General features: G+C 37.6%; 3 protein-coding genes across 5 annotated transcripts; 1 reads left to right on the top strand and 2 right to left on the bottom strand.

Annotated features, from left to right (window-relative positions):
* Positions 1-1,287: 1,287 nt before the first annotated feature.
* LOC121238251 (putative E3 ubiquitin-protein ligase LIN) lies at positions 1,288-7,971 on the top strand. The gene is made up of 10 exons (XM_041135079.1): positions 1,288-2,940; positions 3,826-4,041; positions 4,133-4,166; positions 4,238-4,886; positions 5,074-5,218; positions 5,730-5,990; positions 6,424-6,733; positions 7,439-7,553; positions 7,706-7,804; positions 7,893-7,971. The coding sequence occupies exons 1-10, from the start codon at positions 1,288-1,290 to the stop codon at positions 7,969-7,971; spliced, it is 3,561 nt and encodes a 1,186-aa protein (XP_040991013.1).
* Positions 7,972-8,267: 296 nt separating this feature from the next.
* On the bottom strand, positions 8,268-11,773 carry LOC121239723 (delta(12)-acyl-lipid-desaturase-like). 3 transcript variants are annotated; one of them, XM_041137025.1, is made up of 2 exons: positions 11,438-11,773; positions 8,268-9,694 (listed from the first exon to the last, which is right to left on the bottom strand). In XM_041137025.1, the coding sequence occupies exon 2, from the start codon at positions 9,656-9,658 to the stop codon at positions 8,510-8,512; it is 1,149 nt and encodes a 382-aa protein (XP_040992959.1). In that variant the 5' UTR covers positions 9,659-9,694; positions 11,438-11,773; the 3' UTR covers positions 8,268-8,509. The 3 variants fall into 3 exon arrangements, with proteins under 3 accessions (XP_040992959.1, XP_040992961.1, XP_040992962.1); XM_041137027.1 differs by having other exon boundaries at positions 11,430-11,585; XM_041137028.1 differs by having other exon boundaries at positions 8,268-9,786; positions 11,438-11,566.
* Positions 11,774-17,585: 5,812 nt separating this feature from the next.
* On the bottom strand, positions 17,586-23,390 carry LOC121239707 (zinc finger CCCH domain-containing protein 14-like). Its single transcript, XM_041137006.1, has 3 exons — positions 23,115-23,390; positions 21,664-21,724; positions 17,586-18,474 (listed from the first exon to the last, which is right to left on the bottom strand). Exons 1-3 carry the CDS (start codon positions 23,194-23,196, stop codon positions 17,718-17,720), a joined length of 900 nt encoding a protein of 299 aa, XP_040992940.1. The 5' UTR covers positions 23,197-23,390; the 3' UTR covers positions 17,586-17,717.
* Between the last annotated feature and the right edge of the window lie 1,153 nt (positions 23,391-24,543).

The following is a 24,543-nucleotide window of genomic DNA, read 5'->3' as shown; positions in this document are numbered from 1 at the left end:
CGGCATTGATGTGCGTTAATTCGGCAATTTCAAAGTTTGTTGTTCCAATCCAAGACAGCAACTTTATTCTCATGCTGAATTGGAAAGCTTTCACAAGATGACCACAAAAAGGATAAAATTCCCACAACAGCAAGGGCGGCAGTTGGAAACGGTCCAAGACTTCTGGACGGACAGACAAATAAACTATTGGAGACCCCTCCGGCCCAATGAAACGGTCATAAAACTGACAGGAAACTTCCATTACGCAAACCCAGGGTGCATTTGTTGTCAACTTTCATTGTCTCCCCCAATCTAGCATTACTTGCATTGCCACTTCACAAACTTCCCCATCTCTATCACTCGTTTTCTGCTCCATTTGAGTTTTGCCCCTTCATTTCTTTCGAGTACTTTCATTATATACTTCTCCTCGTGTCGTTTCCTCACTCCGCATCTCCAACATTCCCTTCTTTTTGTATCCCGCAATTCCTTCTGTATCCCGCGATTCCTTCACATTCCTAGTATCTATCTGCTCTAAGAAACCTCGTCGATTGAAGACCGAAGCATTTTCTTTCACGCAAATTTAAAGCTGTGAAAATCCGGTTTGAGCTGATGATATTAAGAAGAGCAAACGTCATTGAATTGGCGAAATATATCCGGAATAATGTATGGGGCTTCTGAAGAATTGGTTTTTGCTTGAAGTTTCGTGGTCTCTGGTGCTTTGCATAAAGGAGCTGCAAGGTACACCAACTGATACTTTTTAGCATAATGGTGTTTGTATGCTGTATATTTGGATAAGAAAAAGAGAAATGTTTTGAACCTGTAAAACTTAAAATTTGCGGGGTTGGTGTTACGTTAAATTGTAAAGTTATTTTTATTGTAAAGATTGAGTATGATAAGAAATTATATCAGTTTGTGAATTTATTTTTGTGAGATCTATGAACGTAGCAATTCTCGAGAAAAAAATATGTTTAAGAGACATACTTTTAGTGTTCAAAAGCTGAGATTTCTAAATTATAAGCTTCTCATGAGTCATGAGGATATTCTGCTTTCATTTCTGATATGGAACTCATAAAGGTGGGTAATTCCCAATATTCTCCTTCCTTACAGTCAGAGAACAAGAAGAAACTCACGGAAAGAAAATTTCCTCTATAATAATCTTCAGGAGGCAATGTCGTAATCACTTGTACATACGGTCTTCCTGGCTTCCTAATGATTATTTATTTCAATTCATGTGTGTCTAAACCATTTTTCACTGTGATATCCTTTATTCTAGTGTGGTGGCGTTTCTAATATCAGCAGACAGCAGAAATGGCGTTATCTTTGGAGGAGCTTCTTGTGGAGGAAGGTTTTAAAGTAAGATCATCAGCTAGATCGTCCTTTAAAGCAGATGCTGCAAGAATGTCTTCTTACACTTTCCGAGATCAACACATGAATGATTCTGTACTGGGACATAGATATAAGACGGAGAGGGCAAGGTCCGATGTAGCTCGACACAGTTTGAGAAATGAATTACCACCAAATGACAACAGGGGTAGGAGATCAAGGGATAATGTTTTTGGAACAGAGAAAAAATACGAAGGCTTGAAGAAAGAAAGTAGGGAGAGGCGTTTTAGCTATCTTAAGGAAGGTAAAAGCTTCCGTCCCAACTTATCAAAAAACCTACAAAATGAAATAGAGGAGGATCATAGGCAAGATGATGAGAGATTCAGGAATAGATATTCAAATAAATTTTATAGCTCAGAGAGAGAGAATGGTAAGTATTCAAATGGAGCTAGGGAAAAGGAAGCATACAAAGAGAGGTCGGGGAGGGATACAAGATTGGATAAGTTGAATGGGAAAAACTTGGCAGAACAGATGCTCGGACGTTTGAGTTTTAATGCCACAAATAGGAAGAGCATGAAAAAGCCCATAAACTCGAATGAAACGTCTAAGAGACATTCATGGAATAGCAAAAGCAGCTTCGAAGATAACCAGAGTAAAAAACGTGACAAAGTTGAACAAGTAATTTCAGAGCCTGCTCTTGACAAAGTTGCTATCCAAGCCATAGTCTCCATCCTAAATGGATATATTAAACGCTTTCTAAACGATGAGGAATTTCGTACTACACTGCATCACAACTGCTTTTCTTCCCTTACTGGACTTGAAGAAGGGCATAGTACTGAGAGCAAGGTCATGGCCACCCTTGAACAAGCCATTGAAGCAGTAGAAATGGCTGCTGAGAACTCCTCAAAGGCTAACGAATTGAAAAAGGCTTCTTTGAAGCTGAGTGTAATTACAGGGTTATATTCGAATGGTTTGAAGGATGGGTTCACATCTGGAATTCCTAATTTAAAGTTGTCAGCTTGTGCTCATCTCTACCTCGGCGTGGTATATAAACTACAGGAAAAACAGAGGACTTCAGCAAAGCATCTTTTGCAAGTATTTTGCATTGTACCTTTTCAGGCACGAACAATTTTGTTACCTGAACTATGGGACTATCTATTTTCTCCGCATCTCTCACATTTGAAGGCATGGTACAACCAGCAAGCTGCTTCTCTAGCAGATACACCAAGCAGGTCAAGGAAACTGAAGTTTCTTGAAGAAGTGTATAATGAGATTCTTGATTCTGGTACTAACCAGTTTGCGGTTTACTACAATGATTGGCTCACGGAAGGGGTTCAAGCACCTCCCATTCCAATCATCCACTTCCCAGAGCTATCTAGTTCAATGGGTTCTTCCTCACCTCAACCTGCGATCAGTAAAAAACTATATGATGCTGTGATTGGCCGCTCAAATGAACCAGGAATCGACAAAGCTGAAGAATGGGGGGAGGCAGACGGCTTCAATGATTGTATGAGAAGCTCCGGCGGTTCTGCTGTTGTTAAAGGAACATTAGCATACTCTTCGGAGACGGTCAAATATATGAATTTTGCCGTTGAAGAAGATTCGATCAAGAGTGTGATGGATGATGCATTATTTCCTGTAAGTTTTTTTTGGCTTCTGATATTACTTGTTTCTTCATGTTATTTCTGGAGGATTTATTTCGTACAAGAAATATCCTTACTAGATCTGGAGCAACCTGAAAATAATTTCCAAATGAGATGATTGTGAGGGCCATTATTTGCAGTATTATCATCTTTTTTCCGGAACAAAGCGATGGTCAATTAGCCATATGTCACATACATACATACATACATACATATATATATATATATATATATATATATATACACTGTTAAGAGTATCCTACATAAAAGCTTTAAGTACAATGGAGCGGCTAAACAAATAAATAATACCCAGAACCAAGCACTTACCCAACCAATGCCAGACTCCTTAACATTGACACACGTGAAGGATTGAATCTTTTTCTCTCTATTACAGTAGATACTATGCTCTGATAGCAGTTTGTTCTGATAGCGTAACTTCTGATAGCAATCCTTATCTAAAAATCTTAAGCAGATAATTTTCAGTCTTGGAAGAACTACAATCTTACGCTCCATATGGGAGGATCACCTAGCGATGAATCCCCCTCTGCAGCCAAAGCTCCTATTTGGACCAAAGCCACCAACCCTTAACATTAGTGCTTACATACATTTATAAGGCTTCGACTGTGATTCATTACTCTCTTTCTTAATTTTGTAACTCGGGATTTCAAAAATCTTTGCATATGGATGGAACAAAATGATGATCAGCTAATTATATGTCACTTCTTTCCTTAACCATACAACTTTCTCCTTAATGATGATCGGTAACGTTAAGTTTTCTGGAAAGAGTCCATCTTTAATACTCTCTTATATGCTACGTAAGAGTCCATCTCTAATACTCTCTTTTATGCTAGTTAACGCTGACAATAATCTTGAAATGTAGGGAAATGAGCTCTCATTTATAGATGACAAAGAGTGGAGGTTGTATGGCGTGAGTACTTGGCCTGAAAGTAATCTTAATTGTGGCATTGGTGACGCTATTATATGGCATGAAGCCACAGGGAATAGCAACATGCCCGATGCAGCAGCACAAGCAAAAGAAAATGACGAGCTTACGATCAGAAGCCTAGAACAATCTATTTTAGATCAGCCACACAATGTACTCAATTCTTGACTATTTACTTACTCTAAGCTAGTGTGTTCTGTCCATAGTTTCTGATAGCTACTTATTTAACTTTCTTGTCTTTTAGGCGCATCCGATCAAAATAGGGTCTTCTGTTGAAGGTGATTAGCAATGAACTCTTTATATGCAGAACATTTTGATCCACTGCTAATTTTACATTTTCTTTGCATAGAGTTACGTGGAAGAGATGAATACTCTGGTGAACATTCTTTTTTCCCGAGCATTCTTCAAGGATTTATTTGCCCACTAACTGGAAAGTTGTTTGAAGATCCAGTGACCATAGAGACAGGTCAAACCTTTGAACGGGTGGCCATCAAGGTATGGTTTGATCAGGGAAACAAAACATGTCCAGTAACAGGAAAACCTTTGGAATCTCTTGCGGTGCCCCTTACCAATTTTGTTTTGAAGAGTGTAATTGACAATTGGAGATCAGAACATTGTAGGAACCTCTTGGTTTTCGCATTTCAAGTAATGGAAAACTCAGGCAGACATGGTCTCAAACACTTGGATGAATCTGTTGTTTTCATGTTAAAGCAGCTTCTCACTGCTTTCAGTGAACAGGAAAAAAGAGAAAATGCCAAACTTCTTATATCTCATGGTGGCTTGCATTTTCTTCTTCAAAGGCTTGAATTGGGAAAGTTAGAAGAGAAGTCACAAGTGGTGGTACTCTTGTCCTGTTGCATTGAAGCAGATGCAACATGCAGAAATCAGATTGCAAGAAATATCAACAAACGTTGTCTTCTTCAGCTACTCCAGAGCAAGCAGATTAAGTCGAGAAGAAATGCAATGTTGTTGTTGAGTGAACTGATTTTCCTGAAAAGGTAAATTCTAATTTTTGCTGTCAGTGCTGCCTCTGGTTCTAATTTTGCCTCTGTTTCTAAGTCACCCCGCAATTACAAAGCCATTTACTTAGAAATATCGACATCAACTACCAATGGAAAAAGCTATCAGAAAAAATTCCATTACAACAGTGTCTTGCACCCATAAATGTTGTCGTTGTCATCGCAGGTGGAAAGACGTCACTTTATTTGTAAGAGGCTTGCTGAATGAAGGGATAGTGAATATGATGCCTGTTCTGCTAGAGTATCTCCAGAGTTCTCCAAAGGATCACAGACCCCTAGCTGCTGTCCTTCTGTTACACTTAGACCTTCTGGTATGCTCCTATAGTTCACACAGGTGTTTTAAATTTTGATCTTGGTTCTCACCATTTTTTTTTTAATTTCCATTTCAGTTCTTTGGATCCCGAACTAAAAACTTTGTCCAAGCTATTATGAAACTTGACAACAATACATTTCTAAAACTAATTTATTTATAGTTGGACTCTAATGATGTCCACGTTACAGACAAGATCCCTACTATAATAAATCTGTATTCATGAACATATACATTATTGGAACAAACTTATGGCCAGTTTCTATCGGGAGCAACTAATGAATAATTTCATTCAGAAAGGGGCTCTGATTGTTGCCTATTCGAAATAACATATTTGAAGACCATGGTTTTTCTTCATATGTTTTGTATTTTCACTACACATTTGAAGGCCGCTTTTGACAATTGAAGATTAGAAACTAGCTCCTGGAAATAATGCCTCTGCTAATTAGTGGATCTTGTCTGTGTGTGAGAGCTTCCAAGATATGTGGGCTGAGACACTCATCTGGTTGCAGGTAGAACCTAAAAAATACAGCATATACAGAGAGAAGGCAATTGATGCCATTACAGTGGCTCTTGAGGACAGCTTGGTGGATGAGAAGGTCCAAGAAAAGTGTTGCCAAGCACTTCTCATCTTGGGAGGGCGTTTCTCTTTCTCTGGGAAGTTATTGACAGGGAGTTGGACCCTAAAGCAAGCAGGATTTAAAGATATATGTGGTGGGAATTCTCTTGAAAATGAAGATGAAAATTTATTAGTTGATGACACTATCTCATTGGTACAGTTGTTTCCATTTTCTTTTGACCTCTGTCTCTCACATTTTAGCTTTCATTGCACAAGATACTTGTCCAGGTTTTCTTATAAGATCTCTAGTATTCTTTGCTGTTGAAGGCAATTTGACCATAAAAATAGATATGCCTTCCCTCAAGATTCCTCTTTTTGTATGGTTAAGCATTATCTAAGTTGTTTACCAATTCTCGTATTGAAAATAAGCCCACCAGTACAAAATTGTTTTGACGATCTATAATTAAATTGAACCTAAAGTCGAAATTGAAAGAAACCTTACTCTTAAAATGGGAGTGGAAATCAAATTTCGCACGAAACTTGAGACTTGGTGCATAATTAAATCGCAATAAACATGCAAGTTTGAATTTGGTCACTTTTAATGGAGTCACTGAAAGTACTTCTTGGGTGTTGTGAATAAAATATAGGATGATGAAGAGCAGGCAAATGAAGAGTGGTTGAGTAACTTGTCAGCAGCATTGCTTACTAATGGGAAAAAGTCATTCTTAGATACCATTTCTAAGTGTCTTGGTGCTGGTAACTTGGACGTGGTGAGGGTCTGCCTAACGACCGTGGCATGGTTGAGTTGCGCACTTTGTTTACAATCCAATGCTGAGTTCCAGCTCTCTGCCTTCTCAGCCGTCATCTCTGGGCTGAAAGAAAACCTAGAGAATGGTGTGCAGATGGAGCACAAGATCCTTGCCTCGATGTCTCTGCTCAATTTCAGCAAAATCTCAGGTCAGCCGCTTATACTGGCAAAACATTTTTGTATTTAAAGTTGACTTCAAAACAGAAAAAATATCATTTCACATACAACATTAGTATGCATGAGAGCAAAGTTGGTTCTTAACATTATTCCATTTTTTTTTTTTTTGAAAAGTAATTCTTATAATCCATTTGTAGGGAAGAAACAATGGATATGCTTTCCTTTCTTTTACAGTCATATAGTTTGTCCATAGGTTCAAGTTTTTTAGGATCTTGATGTATGGTGATTTAGAATTTACAGATGTTTGTGGTGGGTTCCTCATTTTCTTGTGTTTGTTTCATCCATTATCCATATCATTGCATAATGCATGTATCCATATCCGCGTCTCTAACCTCAACTGTCAGTATTCAAACTCTTGCCATAGGAAACGTGGTGTTTTAACTTGTGGATAATCCAAATTCAAAGGACACATTTGGGGGATTATCTGAATCATTAAATGTGCCCATGAAAATTTATAGAAATAAATACTACATACTCTATACTAGATTTTAACGAGTATATCATATCATTTTTTACCACTAATGTCTCCTCAGTGGTGGATAGTGAGGTCCCAGACTTCTAGCTGAAAAGGAACATATAGCATGGTTGGACCAATTTGCAGCATGTTTTGCAGCTTTAGTCAATACATAGAACTTTTGATCAGTCACTGAAGTCGTGAAATTTCCTATCTGTTGCAGAATGCAGAGTTCTTTTAATGGCAATTGCGGAAGAGATTGCAGCTTCTCTAGAAAGTCTAACTAAAGTAACATGGACTGCAAAGCAGCTATATGCCATTGTTTCTGGTGGAGATCCGTAAGCCAATAGAAAGCATTTCAGGCATTGATTTCTGTTGGGCAAATATCAGCAACTTCTGAGGTTCCAGCATAATATATCACCCCCTACAAAAGTTTCACTGCTTCAAACGTCTCAAAAGCAATTTAAAGCTCCGATTTATGTTGCTTAAGGTCTGCTCAATTTGTCATTGGTGTCCACAAAGTTTTGAAGCTAAAGAGTCACACTTTGGACAGGGGCGCTGGTGTCTTTGCTATTATCAGAACATTAAGGTGAGAGTGATATTTTTCCTAAGAACCTGTAAAAATAATTTTAAGGAGTATCATTTGTAAATTTATTTCTCTGTTTAAAAATTTACAGTTTTGAAAGTTCTTATTTGGTTAGGAATGCTCAAGAGAGCATTGGTGAATTAACGCGTTGCAGGCCATATTGTAGATGACAGCAGGCTGTATAAAGAGATAAATATTTTCCTCTCTCTTACAAAACAAAATAAAATCCTTGTAATTCTGGTCTTCTTGTCTTGAGAGCAGCGAGAAGTTTTGAAGAATGACGTGTTTGTGTTTCACTGATATGGAATCTCTACCCTTTTGTCTTAAATACAGGATTAGATCAAAGAACCATAATAGGATTTTTTATGTTATAAACTTATATGTTCTTTTCTCTTTTGTCATTCTTTTTCATTCCTAATCATACTACTGATAATTGACATTCTTAAACAAACAAAAGGTACCATTCTTTTCAGTGAAGTCTCTGGAACCATATAGTAATTCATAAGAACCACAGCTTTCACCCAACACAACATAAATTACGTTTGGAAAGGTACATTACTGACACTTTACTAAACCCAACAACACTGAAACTTCTTTTTTCATTGCTAAGACAGATTTAACACACTTTTCATTACTGACGTCCTTCAACAAACTAAAGACACTTACCAGCTAACAACATTTTCTTTTGCCCCAATATTGCATCCAGCATCACAGCTTTTTCTGGTACCAGAAAACTCCTTTGCTAGGGGCCCCCTCGTCCGGCTCAACATAAATGCACTCTTTAGCCTCCCTCCACATTGCTTTGTAAAATGATGTGCCATCAAACCGGTAGTACTCACCCAGTATTGGCTTGATTGCTTTGGTGGCCTCCATTGCATGGTAATGAGGCATTGTAGAGAAGAGATGGTGAGCAACATGCGTGTCTGTGATGTTGTGGAAAACCTTATTCAGCACCCCATAATCTCTGTCTGCTGTTGCCAATGCTCCCTTCAGCCAGTCCCACTCCGATGAGTCGTAGTGTGGCAATGAAGGGTGAGTATGCTGCAAGTATGTGATCGTTACAAGAAAGCCATTGACTATGAGCAATGGCACCCCATAAACACATACGAGCGAAGCCAGTCCTTTAGCTATTGCAGCACTGTAAAGCACGTAAGCGACGGCAAAGATACCAGCATCTGAGATATATATTTGAAGTCTTTCCCGAACAGAATAAATGGGGCCATAGGGATCATAGTGGCATGCAAATCGGTCATAGGGACGGCCTGAAACATTGAAGGCCAAGTACAAGGGCCAACCTAGAATGAGAGTGACCAAAAGGGTAAGGACCCTGCCTGGTGGGTTGTTGAAGTACTTGGAATACCATGGCATTTTGGATTTAGGCTTGGGAACAAACACTTCATCTCGCTCTAACGACCCTGTGTTTGAGTGGTGACGACGGTGACTAATTTTCCATGAGAAGTAGGGCACCAAAAGAGCAGAGTGGAGGACTAGGCCAACCGTGTCATCGACCCATTGGTAGTCACTGAAGGCATGGTGACCACACTCATGAGCAATGACCCAAACACCAGTGAGAATGCAGCCTTGGAGAGTCCAATAGATTGGCCATGCAAAGTAGGAAAGTGGGTGAGGGAGGAGGTGGAAGTAAGAGGTAGCAATGTGGTAGAAGAGGAAGGCGAAGAAGAGGTCGTAAGCAACATAGGAGAATGAGCGGAAGAGGGAACGTTGGAAACAATGTGGTGGGATGGCTTTCTTAAGTTGGCTAAGTGTGAATGGAGGCTTTGTGTGTGGCACTCGCTGGAGAGTGGCTTTCTGTTCTTCACTCTTGTTGACAACAGACATTCGGGCTCCGGCACCCATTGCTGGTTTTCTAATAATGCCTGCCTATGTGCAATCCTGAAAACAGTCAATGCGACAAATTAAGATGCTATCTAGGTAAAACGCCGAGACACAGATGAAAAACAAAATCGATCTTCAAGATGGTGTGGCTGAAAGACAGTTTCAGAGTCGGGTTTACTAACTGATATATGTAGATAGAAATTGAGTGGCATACAAATTTATTGAGGAATTCTCAACACCACAACAAGATAAGCGATATAACAGGCAATTGCAGCCAATGAACTCTAGAGCAAGTGGAATTTCTTTCCCAACATGTATGAGTCATAACTGAAATTTAATCACTAATGATCTCCACAATCAAAATGTGGCCATTTTTGGTGATAGAATGTGAAAATAATGAACTGATATATTTATTTACTCACCTTAATTAACTGCTTGCCACATTTAGAAGAGTACAAGATTCCTGTTCCATTAATGTACGTGCATAGCTAGCTAGCTTATAATTTCAAAGAAAAATTCTAGTGGAGCTCCTCAAACTTACCGCTCAATCTTCCCGTTCATACATTTTAATTTTTTTAATTTTTTAATTTTTTTCTTATGTTAAAATATTTGAAAAATAAAATAAAAAGAAAAATAACTACAAATTTATAACCCGCGGTATGCCCACGGTATAAGCCGGAAGGCCTGCTAGCACCATCCAATTTCAAATAGTCTTAAAATAATCCTCATTAAAAATAATTTCAATTCTAATTAACTACCCTCCTCCATCTAATTTTGAATAGTCTTAAAATAATTGAAGAGTTATAAAATTATTATTATTATTATCTTTTTTCTTATGAAAAGTGATGAGATTATACTCTTTCTCATAAAAACCAGATCAAAAGGGAATGCATTACAGACAATATCAACCTTTTATGGTAATATCCTATACGATTAAACACTGAAGATATACGATTAACATTTCATCTATTTCTAAAGTGGAAAATAGTTTGAAGGAAATAATTGTTGTTTTTTATCCGATTACAGAATGCGAGAATGGCAAAGCAACCCATTTCATGAATTCTCTGTGAGTGCCGATTGTGATATCTTTTTACAAAATTAAAAAATATATAATTAATTTATAAAAAAAAATTAAATCTATAATCTGTAAGCGTTGTTTCCAAGAAACCAATACAATAATTAAACGGAACAGCACGGTATACGAGGAAAAATTATGACAGATTATAAAGCGGAGATTATAAAAATTTATATTGTAGAGTAGATTTAAGGGATGTCATAATATCATATTAGTTTATAAATTTAATTTTATATAATTTTTTTGCGTAGGTAGCAGTTATCATGAAACCTTTACTTGCAAATTGCAGAGAAGCGAAGCAACCGGCCGGCCGATTTACTTGCAATGATAATTATTTTTATTCAACCAAACAGAAAAATGCAATGCATGGATATGAAAATAAATGATCTGAAATTTTAACAAAAATAATAGTTCTGGCATCTCATGATCTGCATGTAAAAATTAGATCCAGTGGCTGAAACATGAAAACAATAACCTGAGCTTTCAGAAATGAAAACCTTTTCAACTAATGGGACAAGAAAATCTCAAACCAATCAGAAAAACAAGCAGTTTAAGCTGCATTGCTTGAGAAAAGGATCAAGCTAGGATTCTTTGCAAATTATAATCTTCATCGGAAAATATCAACACACACATAGACATGACATTGCATAGATCCACCCCTACTAGACAAATGCATGTCTGTAGAAACGCATTCAACAGAGACAGAGAGACAGAGACAGAGGTACCGGGAGATATAGAAGCTCTTCACCAGAAAGCAATTCTGGCAGGGAACTGCTCTCTCTCACTCTCTTTTCTCTCACACAAGCGCAGGGTTCCTGAGGCTTGTGTTTAGTCTCTGCAATATGATTTGGCAAGTAGTGTCTCCCTCACGCACAGAGGGTCGCCATTTATAAGCACTCGCCTGGGGTCCCACGAGATCCAAACATGCACGCTTGGAGGCGATTATCTGACAATTTTTTATACGCGTCAACGCTTGATTGGATCATACTGACACGCAAACGAGGTCTTGGACTCTTGATCTTGCTTCACCAGGAAATTAGGTTCATGCTCCCGCTCGTAGCTGATTAGGGACCCCACCCTACTACTCATTTATTATATATATAAATATATATATATATATATCTCTTTTTGGGAGTGGTGTTGTGACTGTTAAAAACTCTCTGAAACTATTAACACCTGTAAATATCAATAATTCTTAACAAAATGATTTGAGAAATGATAGATAGATTGAGACAAAGGTACCAACTTTTCAATTCTTTTATAGAATTATTTTAATTTAAAATATGATTATAGAAAAGAATGTAAAAAAGTTGAAGTGTATCGACTTTAACCGTTGAAATCAAGGACCGAAAAGTTAAAAATCGATAAGCAGAGAGGTGGTGGTGATGTTGGAGGTAGGTGCATCGATGGAAAGGCATCTGGGTTCATCTGCAGTCAGCACGTACGGGCTGCTTAAAGAGAAGTGCGGGCATCACCACACACTCGTCAAACATTTCCAGCCACAGGACGTCATTACTTGTTGGAATATTGCATCGGTTTTCGAGGCCTGCTTGGAATATTTGTTCTCACAGTGGGATCTTCTCCCCTTCTCTAGGTTTCACCACCTCCATATAAATGGTTTTTGGTTATCGATCAGACATTGAGAACGACTTTTTTGTTGTTTTTGAAAAAAAAATTTGATATTTCTTTCGTGCATTATATATACCGGAAATATTTTAGTCACAAAATAATTATAAAAAAATAATTTTATAAATTGACGTAATTTGATATGATTTGTTAGATTAAAAATTTATTTTTATTATAAAATATATCTAACAGATCAAATAAAATCACATCAATTTATAAAATTATTTTTATATAACTCTTGTGTGGATATAACAATCCTCAATATATACACACGTATACTTATTATAATCTTCCATTTTAAGTACACCATCTTCTTCCTATTTCATGGTGTAGCGTGGACATTTAATAGTACCACATGAATAATGAAAAGATAGCATTACTAGAAGAGTATGTTTCCAAACACGTTTGTTTTCAAATATTCTCAAATTATTTTATTATTATTCATAACTTTTTACAGATTATGTTACTACTGTTTACAGATATTCTTTACAAATTATTTTATTACTATTTATAAATATTTTTAATATCCAAACGAACATCTAAATGTATGACTAGATTGTTTCATCTCAAATATATATATAAGTTAAAATACTGAAGGTTTAAAAAAAGTGGTCAATTCAGATTTTTTAAGTAGCATTGATTGTATCAAAAGCATATGACCTGATGGCATAACATTCAAATTTTCAAAATGAAGGTTTTGGATTCGACCCCCTCCCCGAATAAAAAAAAAGAATAAAAAAAAATAAGCATCGATCGCTAAATGGCAAATTAGAAAAGAGAAAGTTCATAACCACGACGTTTTACCCTATTTTATTAATTAATTTAATTAATACGTACCCATGCACCTATGGCACCAACAATAATTAATGGTCAGCAAACCATTATAGGAATATATATTACTTCAATTGGAATAGGGCAGGCCTACAGCTACAGTATCCCTCCAATGAATGAGTACACACTTCTCAAACCCTCCCTCAGAGACCTCACGATGGCGATGGCGATGGCGATGGCAGCAGCTTCAGCTTGTCTTCAAGTGATAGGAAAAGCTCGAGGCGTCAATGCATTAATGCAATTGCAAATTGCAACGACCCAAATATATACGAGGTGCACAAAGTATAACTCGGGGGATAAAATATACAGCTCATGGCTAGAACCCAGCCCACAAGGCAAAACTAGAAGATAAACTAGAGAGGAGAGAAGTAAGAGACAAGAGAGGACCATGGGTCAGGAGTGTAAGAGAAGGGTGTCAGGAAAAAGTGGGAAAAGGGAGGCATGCTCAAACACGCAAAGGGACCAGTCACCTCCTGGCAGACAGGTGCAATGGAGAGTCAGATAAAAGCAAAGAGCCAGATGACCAACTGGGGTCCTCTTCTTCTTTAACCTCTCGAGGGAGAGCTCTAGGGAGACATCTTCTCCAGCAAGAAGATCTCCAGTCTTCTCTGTACAGTGAGAAATAAAATGTCATGAGAGACTATAAACAAGTATATTATAGTAGATTTTTCCTCCTCAAACGCCCGTGGATGTAGGCAACATGTCGAACCATGTAAATCTGTGTATCCCTTTCTCTTCCTTTGTTTGCACTTATTTTCCATTCACCGCCATGGACGTATGTATCGACACCGTACAGTCGCACCGAAACACTGTCAAGAGCTCCAAACAACACCGATCAAGGCCCAAGTTGACTAGTGGACCGGGAATGACTCATTTTCACCTTCCGACCTGTTCTGCAATGTTTCCTACATCAACAGTGGCGTTGTCTGTGGGATTTGCTTTACTTTCTAAACCAGAGGTAGGAGAAGGATTTCCCGGTGCGCTAGGTAATCACCGACCGAGTCACCCCAGCCATCGGAAATCGAGCGCAATGCGCCAAAACGGGTGCACATCAACGTGCACTCAAGAGGCTCATGATAGCCAGCCATGAGCCTGTCTAACCCTTCGGTAGCGAGCACTTGGGCTGCCGAAGGATTTTGTTCCCAACGGGGCATCCCCCATGAAGGATGAGCACTCCGAGCACGATATTGCACCATGCTCAACGCGGTTGGAAACTGGAGCATGCTGAGCACAATGTTGTGCTGTGCTCGTAGCGACACAAGAGCTGAGGTGCGCAAAGAGCAACCGCGAGTCCAACGAACCTGTCGGCAGCCACCAAGTGGTCCGTCGGCAGTTTCTGTCTTGGACCAGCTCATCCTCGCTACCGAGGACTGAGCATGGTGCGCCCAACGAGTGCACGACAACGTGCACCCGAGAGGCTCACAGGGCCCTCCTCTACTCACAGCCCTCCTCAGCCACCCCCTACCAGGAAACACCTCAACCACACAGGGCTCTCTTATACTCGGGATTGGACTGCACAAGCCCTCCTCTGCTTGGGGTTGTACTAGCTCGGTCTCTCCTCCTGCACAGGACTCAACCGACCACCATGGAAGGCACTCAGCTCGCCACCCAGCAGCGGGCACGCACACCTCAACCTACATCAGGCTCTCCCCTACTCGGGGTTGTACTAGCTCTGGATCTCCTTTGCACAGGACCCATCTGATCAAGTGCAGTACCTCAACTGCACAGGATCTCCTCTGCTCGGGATTGAATTGCACAGGTTTTCCTCTACTCGAGGCTCATCTGCACAGGATCTCATCTAATCGGGACCCATCTGATCAGGTGCAGTACCTCGGCTGCACGAGACTCATCGGGCCACACATTGCAATCACTCACGTGGCCAAAGTTATACCGCGCCACACGAGACTCATCGGCCCGCACATTGCAGTCTCCAACCTTCACAGTGCTCCGACAGAACAATTTAGCACGGACAAGCGCCTCATGCCAGCAAGGCCAAGTCCCAAGACTCGCCGCAACACAAAGGTAGAATACAAATCCATAGATTTGTCGACTCTCGCCCAACAAAGCCGAGTCTCTAGACTCGCCGCGACATAATGATCGAACACAAGTCCCTCTACTTGTCAACCCTCGTGCTACAAACCGAGTCACTGGACTCACCACGACCCAATGGTCGAACCCAAGTCCCTCGACTTGTCGACCCTCGCGCTATAAGTCAAGTCTCTAGATTCGCCATGATGCATTAGCTAAGGACAGAGCCTTCCGAGCTTTGCCCTATCGACAGCCAATTGGACACAAGTCCCTTAATTTGCAGACCTTCGTACTACAAGTCGAGTCTCTGATTCGCCACAATCATTGGCTCTGCCCTATCGACAGCAGTTGGACACAAGTCCCTTAATTTGCAATCTTCGTGCTACAAGCCGAGTCTTTAGATTCGCCACGATGCATTGGCTAGGGCCAGAGCCTTCCGAGCTCTACCCCATCGATAGCCAGTCAAACACAAGTCCCTTGAGTTGCATACCTTCGTGCTACAAGTTGAATCTCTAAATTCGCCACGATGCATAATCGCTGCCAGCGGGTTACCTCCGGGAACGAGCGAGTTAACGGGTCTCCGAGCTCCACAACCACCTTGCGCGGGTTACCTTTGAGAACAAACTGACGGGCTTGGCAACCGCCTAAGGTGGACCCAGGGGGTCAAAGGGCCCTCTGAACGCTTTACGTGGGTTACTTCATACAAACTCCAACACTAACAGTAAATCGTAAACAAAAATATTAAACAAACATACACTTTTCAATGACGATAAACATACAAACGACACACCACCAAACTACGCATCATACACGGTCGAGTACATCTCCTGCCACATCTGAGCTCCGCGCTCGCATCATACGTGGTCAAGTACACCTCCCGCCACATCCGAGCTCCGCACTAGCATCATACGCATTTGAGTACACGTCCCACCACATCCGAGCTCCGCGCTCGCCTCATATGCGGTCGAGTACACCTCCCGTCACATCCGAGCTCCACACTCGCATCATACGCAATCAAGTATACCTCCAACCACATCCGCGCTCGCACATTACACAGTCGTATGCACCTCTCACCTAAATTCGCCCCTGGAGGCATTTATCGTTTTACACAAGCGGAATGGAGAATGGAGAACCAGTTTTTTAAATTTGTTTTCTTACTAACGAGCTATGTTGCATATTTTATCTAAAGATCTTCAAGGTCTTTTGTTTGAATAAGTTGCTCTTAAGAATCGTGGGCATCTGTGGGGGGATAAAATATACAGCACATGGCTAGAACCCAACCCACCAGGCCAAACTAGAAGACAAAATAGAGATGAGGGGAGTGGGAGACAAGAGAGGACCATGGGTTAGGAGTGCAAAAAAATGGGGGAAAATGGGGGCATGCTTAGACACGCAAAAAAACCAGTCACCTTTTGGCAAGCAGGCACGCGCAATGTAGAGTCAGATAAAAGGAAGGGGCTAGATGACCACCCGGGTCATCTTCTTCTTCAACTCAACCTCTCGAGGGAGAGCTCCAAGGAGACATCTTCTCCAGCAAGAAGATCTTCAGCTTTCTTTGTACAGTAAGAAATGAGAGGTCATGAAATACTGTAAATAAGTATATTACAATGAATTTTTCCTCCCTAAACGCCCGTGAACATATGCAACATGCCGAACCATGTAAATCTGTGTATCACTTTCTCTTACTTTCTCTACACTTATTTTTCATTCACAATCATAGACGTATACATCGACATCGTACAACCATACCAGAACATTGTCGAGGGCTCCAAACAACATCGATTAAGGCCCAAGTTGACCAATAGGTCAAGAATGACTATTTTTTTCCTTCCAATCTGTTGTGCAATTTTTGCCGCATCAACAATAATGTGCAACTAATACCAACCCCATGTGGCTCATAGCTCCCTTCCATCGGCCCTAAGGCTATTATTATATATTACAAATTGTGAAGAAATTATTGAACCTTGCTTCTCATAGTCCCATTCACCAGACTTATTTCCATTTATTGTTAATTTTTTTGATTTTATTTCTCTTAAACTAATTAAATTTTTATGCTCATCATTCATACACCACACATTTAATAAGAAAGAAAAAATTAAAAAAATCATGTATAATGTAAAAATGATAAATATAATTTTTCTTGATTGATATAGGGAGTTAGACCTGTTATAGTTTTTCCTTTCCTAGTTATACTTCATGGGCCAAAAAATAGTAATACAGTCAGCTTTGACATAAATAATAAATATAGATCATATAATATTAACCAAAATTTAGACATGTTTCTATTTAACTAAATTAATCCAAGCATATCTATTTTGGTTAAACTACGTGGAAAAACAAAAACCTAGTGCGTGTTTGGAGGCTGGGGGTTCTTACACACGTCACAGGTAACAGAAATAATGATTCTATCCAGGCTGACGAAGTGAGCAAATGAGTAAATATGATAAAATCCCACCAAAGGCATCATAACCTAGAAAATCTAAAATGACAATCTTAAAACAAAACAAGTTGTGATGGCGGTCACATCCCTGGCCTGCGCAATTCCTCAGCTCCATGAGCAAAGTGGCATCTTTCCCCAAAGGTGCAGGTACCTTTGGTAAAGTTGTCACAAAGCTTTGTCTTCAAGTTGCCTGACGGAGTTGTCCCTGCAGGGTTCCTCCCGGGAGGTCCAGATGTTGATCGAACATTTGAAATAAGCTCTTGAACCATGGTGGTGGCTTGATTGATCTGATCAAAAGTACCCTCAAGCTCAATGTTCCTTTTGGTGGGATCTGACTCATGCTCTCTGATCGAAAGCTTGGCTCCTGTTACGCGACAGATATGCTTTGAGTTCACACCATTCTTCCCAATGATGGCTCCACTAAGCGAGGCATCAACACTGAGCTTAGTAGTGGCAAAGGCTCCAAAACTAGCCGCAGCCGGATGACTTTGTGGGGGAGGTTCTACCCGCCCACCCATCCTGCCTGGAATCGGTCCCATTGCACGAGGATCTTCATAGGATGTAGCAGTTGGCTTGCCAAGCTCCCACTCACCATGGGCAAAATGGCATTTATCACCAAACTTGCAACCTTCCGCTGTCTTATACTTGTTGCATAAACGGGTTTTGACAGTTGTAGGAGATGAACTGTCTGGAAACAATGGTGGAAGAGCCGAACTTCTAGCAGCTGGTGGATGAGCTTGGTTGCCACCAAGATTCATCATCTGAGATGCAACTTTGATGCCACCAGGAACATAATGCAAGAAGTGACATCCCTCACCAAATGGGCACCCAGAAGTACTGCATAGCAAAGAAAATCAAACGTGTTAAAAAACAAGCCTGATATATACACAATAAGAGGGCACTGCGACTAGGAGACCACATTAATCACAAAGATATTAGAGACAGAATGTGGCAAGACATCAAGTAAACACTGCTAAAGTTTAGAATGTCTAGAAATTTTACAGAAGTTTATTTAATTGTAACATATGAAGAAGCTCAAACCACAATTAATTGAAAACAATGAAACGGAATGAACCTTAATTTGGTTAGGATTAATGCTAAGTTAAGCTTTATAAAGAAAGCTAAAATATCCGGTCCCTTTCGGGGCAAATCCTCATCAAGGTAGAGGCGACCGTACTTTAGTACCCATGATTTCAACAGAAGTACAGAAGGAAAATGAAATATCATAATTTCAACATCAGTACAAAAGAAAAAAAATGAAATATCAAAATTTCAACAGCAGTACAAAAGAAAAAAAAATGAAATATCAAAATTTCAACAGTAGTAGAAAGGAAATGTGACAAAGGAAAAATGAAAAAGCATGCAAAATAAGCATTTTTCATATGGGGAAAAAGGCAATTTTCTATGGCCCAACTTTAGGCTCCAATCAATGAACGGTCTTACTGCAGGACAGCAAAGCACCCAGGTGCCTACCCTTTTGCATTCCCTACCAGGGACATGCATTCGTTCTTGGAGTGTAAGTTCGTTGTTGTTTGCATAAAAAGGGGTAACATGCTATTAAAATCTTACGCTTAATTTGCTTTCAAGACTAAAACCCAAAACTTTGAAAACCTCTCATCTTTTCATTACAACTTTTTCAAATTTCCATACAAAATAAAATAAAAAATTCAACTTTTTCAAATTTCAAAACAAAAATAATATTAAAAAATATATTCTAACAATATTTTATTCAACTTTTTAACTTTAATCTAACTCATCTCATCTCTGAAAACAAACAAGGCCAAAGAACAATCTACAATACTAAATATCAAATTTTATCCATAAAAAAACACAAGAACAAACAAGCATTTTTTTTTTTATCTATACACACAAAACTATCAACATTATGGCGATTTATTTATTATTTTTGATTAATTATGTTATGGTAATTTATTATAAATGGGCTCTTAATTCAGAGTGTAAAATAAAAGCTATCTATTTAAATAATATAATTTTGAACTCCTATAATCTTTTAGATTCATAGCAAGCTTAATGTTCACGCATATATGCACAATAACACATGCAAACTCCAAGTAGCAGGAACCCAAGTCAACATCACAAAGGATTTTGCATTTTCAAGAAAACTCAAATTAGAGTCTAAGGATAACTAACAATACAATCCATTTGCATAAGCACATCATATCATGGCAATATCAGGAAGGAGATCCATATTAGGTTTCTTAACTTGAAGAGCATACTCACTAAAACAGTGGGGCAACATAAATTTCTCAAACAGTACACAGGAATTAGTGCCTTATTCCCTATACAAATCATGCATCCCATATAAATTATCCCACCTAATTTGCTATTCAACTGTTCATCCATCAAAAGCATAGACCAAAATCTCTGACAAGAAGCATGACACAGGCAAAATACATTATTGATACAAAAACAGCTGGTCCAAAAGATTATGTAGAGATATGATGGGAACAAGACCGGGATGATTAAAATATATATGCATAAACATGACAAAAGAGAATCAAACCAACACTCAAAGACTTCATACTTGCTTTTCTCACTTCATCACCTAGTCAGTCAATCTTCCACACTAAACCATCAAAAGAATAAGTTTATTTATTTATTTTTTTTAAAAAAAAAAACCCTCAACAACCCTCCCCACTATGTTAAGATGAAACCATAAACAAGAACTGCAAAATGACTACACTGCATTAAAATGTCCAAGACATGCCAAACATTGATATAACAGCCACACTGTAAACTTTATAATATAGACATGAGTACAAAAATATAATCAACTAAAATACAAAGAGCTTCCACAAATTAAATTTACAAACAAGGAAAGATTTTTTTTTTTTTTTTAAATAAGAGTAACAAGGGAAGATTTCCTATCCATCAATTAACAACTATGTATTAATAAACATGCCTTAATCATGCATATATAATCAATGTCATATATCGTCCAGGTTATCAAACAATCAATTAGTAAGCACAATAAATAGACACTCAAGAGTGTTTAGAAGTATAGATTGTATCTAATCAACATAGAGCATGAATCCAAATTTTCATTTGATTGGCAATGAGCAGGGAAAACAGAATGTTATCTGAATAAGGTCCGTCATTTCAAATAATAAAAATATTTTATAGAACCAAGATGCACCTACAAAAAAAGATAGGAATAAAATCCAACGAGACTTGTATCAATGACCAGCCGAGATGACAATGTACAAAGAAGAAACCAAGAGCTGAAGATGAAGCAAGATTGCAAAGAAAGGCCACTTTTTCTTCTCTACAATAAATCATAAAATAGGGACATCATTTTTACTGAAAATATTGCACCAGTAGGTCCACATTCTAGACCTTTAAAACTCACAGCTACCTTGACTTAGAGCTCACTGCATTACACAGTTCAGCAGGAAAGTAACCGAGTAAAAGATGAGTGCAACCACTTGCAAAGTAATTAAGCTTTAACACAAATAGAAATAAAAAACCAAGTCATAATCATTATATTGTGAGCAAGTTTCACGTGCTGACACATATCCTTGAGTCATATATTCAACCTGAAACATGGAAAATCAAATGCCCATTTGCGCATCGCATACTAGTTTAGTTATTTCTCTTCGAGAGTTCGAGTGAATATGATAACCTGTATGATGGCCTTAGGTTCTGATTCACCGGTCCATATTACACAAGATTTACTTGCAATCTTTATATACCAAATTATATAAAACAATAATATGGAGGATGAGTTACAGATCCAACAATAGCTTTCAATTTACATATAGCCCAGCAAGTTGTTAATCGAACGGTATGCTTGTGAACCAACTGTTTCTGTTCATATGTCTTTCTTAACATGGTTAGAACAAAGAGTGCAACCTGTATCACAACTTTAACTGCCCAATTATTAGTCCAAATAAGATAAATTAACTTATAAAAACTGTGTAAAAGATGTTTCTTATAACTTAGAAAAATTAGCAGTAGATGAAATTGCATTTCGACTATTTATTTTAGATAGGTTAAGATTAGAACCTGAAAAACTTTGTGCATGGCTTCGATTTGCTTCCTATACCAGTTGTAAAGGACTCCACTTCTGTTGCAGACATTAATTAATTTTCCTCAGTTAAAATTTATGTGAGTAAATCAATTTTCTAATTTTAAAGAATATGTAGCATCACATTACCCTTTTTTAATCAATATAGACCGGTTGATGCTTTATGAGGGGAGAAATTATTCGATATATAATAGATTTAGTACCAATCTCATTGAAAATTCAGATAGTGGAGGAGAAAATCCAATAGAGGAAGACCTCCATATTATCCAAACTACAAGACGGTCACTAAGGACGTAAAAGGAGAAGAAAATGTAAACCTCATGGTTTTAAATTTTTAGTTTTAGCTTATCAAGAAAACGGGGTAATAATAATCAACTAAATCTTTTAAAGCAGTTTTGTCATATCAAAGTTGAATTTCCGCTTTCCCAAGAACTAAATTGTAAAGAGTTTAAGACTTTACATTTCTTTTCTATCACATTTTAACATTTTTCCCATCCGGAAAAAAATAAGCCTATAGCTTGCACAACAAGACCAAAGCTCTTAAATATAATCATTAGAGGAAATAACCAGTCCGGGAAAGTTTAAATTCTGCCTGTAGATAAAGAAGAAGCCACCTCAACAATTTTAAGCATAATACGTGTAACTATACATAAAATAAAATAATGAACAGATAGCAATAAAACATACTGAAACAGCCTAAGAAATATCCCACCACCTACATGTTATCATAGATTACTGACTACAATACAGAAATGCGGAAGACACGTACATCACCATCGACAGGGCAAGTTAAAAGAAGCAATATGCAACAAAAAGATGGGCTAACAAAGCAGCCAGTTAACAGCAAAAAGGAGTAAATAGACTAGAGAATTTAAGCTCGACAACATAGAAAGCACAATCAATAGATTTCACAAACACAATCCATCATGAATACTGCAACTTCATTTTTATAGCCATAAACATGATAAAACAAAGACACAAGAACCCACAATACTTTTAATCAAACGACTGAAAAATCCCAACTTGGTTTCTTCAAAAGGCAATAAAATAAAAGAATCAGCTCAAGTTCCAAAGCATGAAGACCACAAAGGAAGCCTAAAGCTATAATAGTTCCAATAAAGCTTTTATTTATTTTTTTATTTATTTATTTTTTTTTGCCTTCAGTTCTGTTTCCGCTGGGTTGAAGTAACAAAAACACCATGAATAAATACTCTCATGTCCTGTTTCCTTCCCCTTTGCAAAAACGGAGCTTAAGATTCAAAATTTCCCTCGTTCCCCATCAGAGCACAAGAATCAGAAAAACAAAAACCATTAAAACCCAAAATCTATGCATACAGAGTATAGATAGGAGTACTAATATACATACAGTGAAGCGGAAATGTCCGTATGAGAGTGTGCGCGAACGTATAAGAGTAGCGTAAGGTCGAACCTGGCTTAGATTTTTTGAAACCGCCATTGCCATTCAAAGCAGCTTCGGGCCTCCCTCTTTTGCGGCCAGCGCCAAACTCCATTTTAGTACAAGGATCCTGGAGAACCACGCACGAAGGGGACGAGCACAGAAAATAGAAAGAATCCGCGAGAAAGTGCGAGAAGATAATAGAGAGAACGCTCAGAGAAGGGGAAAATCCAGAGAGACAGAGAGGGAACCCTAGGGATCGTACGGGCGGAAAAGGAAAGGGCGGTTGCGTCAGGATGGGATAGAGAAGCTCGGCAGAATATATATATATAGACAAAAAAAATTAAAAAAAATATATAAATACAATATTTTAAACACATTTTATTTAAAAAAATATTATATACAATCGTAGAATGTATAAATATTATACCGTCGTTTTAAAAAATAATAAGATTTATTATTAAAAAATTATTATTTTTTCATATTGGTCTCATATTTATTTACTTTTTTTTTAAATAATTACACGGCTCTTATATATTCACGACTGCAACTATTAATTATTTTTTACTTATAATCGGATAATTAAATGAGATAGTTTTAAATGAAAGTTGAAAATTAAATAAATATTATTATAATATTATTTTTTAATATTATTATTATTTGATATTTGAAAAAATTAAATTATTTATTATATTTTGTATGAAAATTTAAAAAAATTATAATGATAAGATGTGATGAAACTGTTTTTTAAATTATGTTTTAAATAATGATTATTTTTATATAAAATGACCGATTTTTTAGTTTTATTTTAAAAAGATAAAATATAATTTAAAATAATAAAATATTTTATCGTAATGAAATAAAAGTGAATAGGAGCACGACACGTAGTATTATTCATATTAAAAAAAACAGTTGAAAAAGAAATTCACGAGTTTGTAATACATAAGGATACTCTTATAAGTATGTCAGATGTATTCAATGATCAATCTTCTATTTATTTTTTTAATTCTAGAAAATAAAATAAAACAATCTATCCCTGCATTTCACTTTAAGGAAAAAATAAATTATCAAAATATTTATGAGGTTTTTACACTTATTGTTAGTTGGTTTACCCCAACCTAAGCCAACTCATTAACTATTTTATTTATAAAATTTTACACTACATATATTATTTACATGACATAATTTAATTAAAAAAATAAAATTTAAAATTTAAATCTTACAAATAAAATTATATTACGTAAATGTTGTAAAAGTTTTCAAATAACACTTCTCAAAAGTTAATACTTAATAGTACTCACTGGTCACACACGAATCATGGTTCCTAATTAAAAAAAAAAATCTTGAAATAATAACAAACTTAAAATCATTTAAAAGAACTTTATAAGTTTTAGATATTAATACAAGTTGGAAATCCATTAAATTATAAATTATTTAAATAATTAGTATTTTTCGTCATCGT

This window comes from Juglans microcarpa x Juglans regia, chromosome 7D, assembly GCF_004785595.1.
Source record: "Juglans microcarpa x Juglans regia isolate MS1-56 chromosome 7D, Jm3101_v1.0, whole genome shotgun sequence".
In the NCBI taxonomy this organism is placed as follows: Eukaryota; Viridiplantae; Streptophyta; class Magnoliopsida; order Fagales; family Juglandaceae; genus Juglans; species Juglans microcarpa x Juglans regia.
This window is presented reverse-complemented; position numbering and strand designations above follow the sequence as displayed.

Bases quoted from the DNA above. Each gene is read 5' to 3' on its own strand.
- LOC121238251 (XM_041135079.1), top strand. From the start codon at position 1,288: ATGGCGTTATCTTTGGAGGAGCTTCTTGTGGAGGAAGGTTTTAAAGTA. The intron at 5,219-5,729 runs GTATGCTCCTAT...ATCTGGTTGCAG, and splicing joins TGTTACACTTAGACCTTCTG to GTAGAACCTAAAAAATACAG. The intron at 5,991-6,423 runs GTACAGTTGTTT...AATAAAATATAG, and splicing joins TTGATGACACTATCTCATTG to GATGATGAAGAGCAGGCAAA.
- LOC121239723 (XM_041137025.1), bottom strand. From the start codon at position 9,658: ATGGGTGCCGGAGCCCGAATGTCTGTTGTCAACAAGAGTGAAGAACAG.
- LOC121239707 (XM_041137006.1), bottom strand. From the start codon at position 23,196: ATGGAGTTTGGCGCTGGCCGCAAAAGAGGGAGGCCCGAAGCTGCTTTG. The intron at 21,725-23,114 runs GTTCGACCTTAC...TGTCTGCAACAG, and splicing joins TTTCAAAAAATCTAAGCCAG to AAGTGGAGTCCTTTACAACT. The intron at 18,475-21,663 runs GTTCTAATCTTA...TTTGCTATGCAG, and splicing joins CCATGCACAAAGTTTTTCAG to TACTTCTGGGTGCCCATTTG.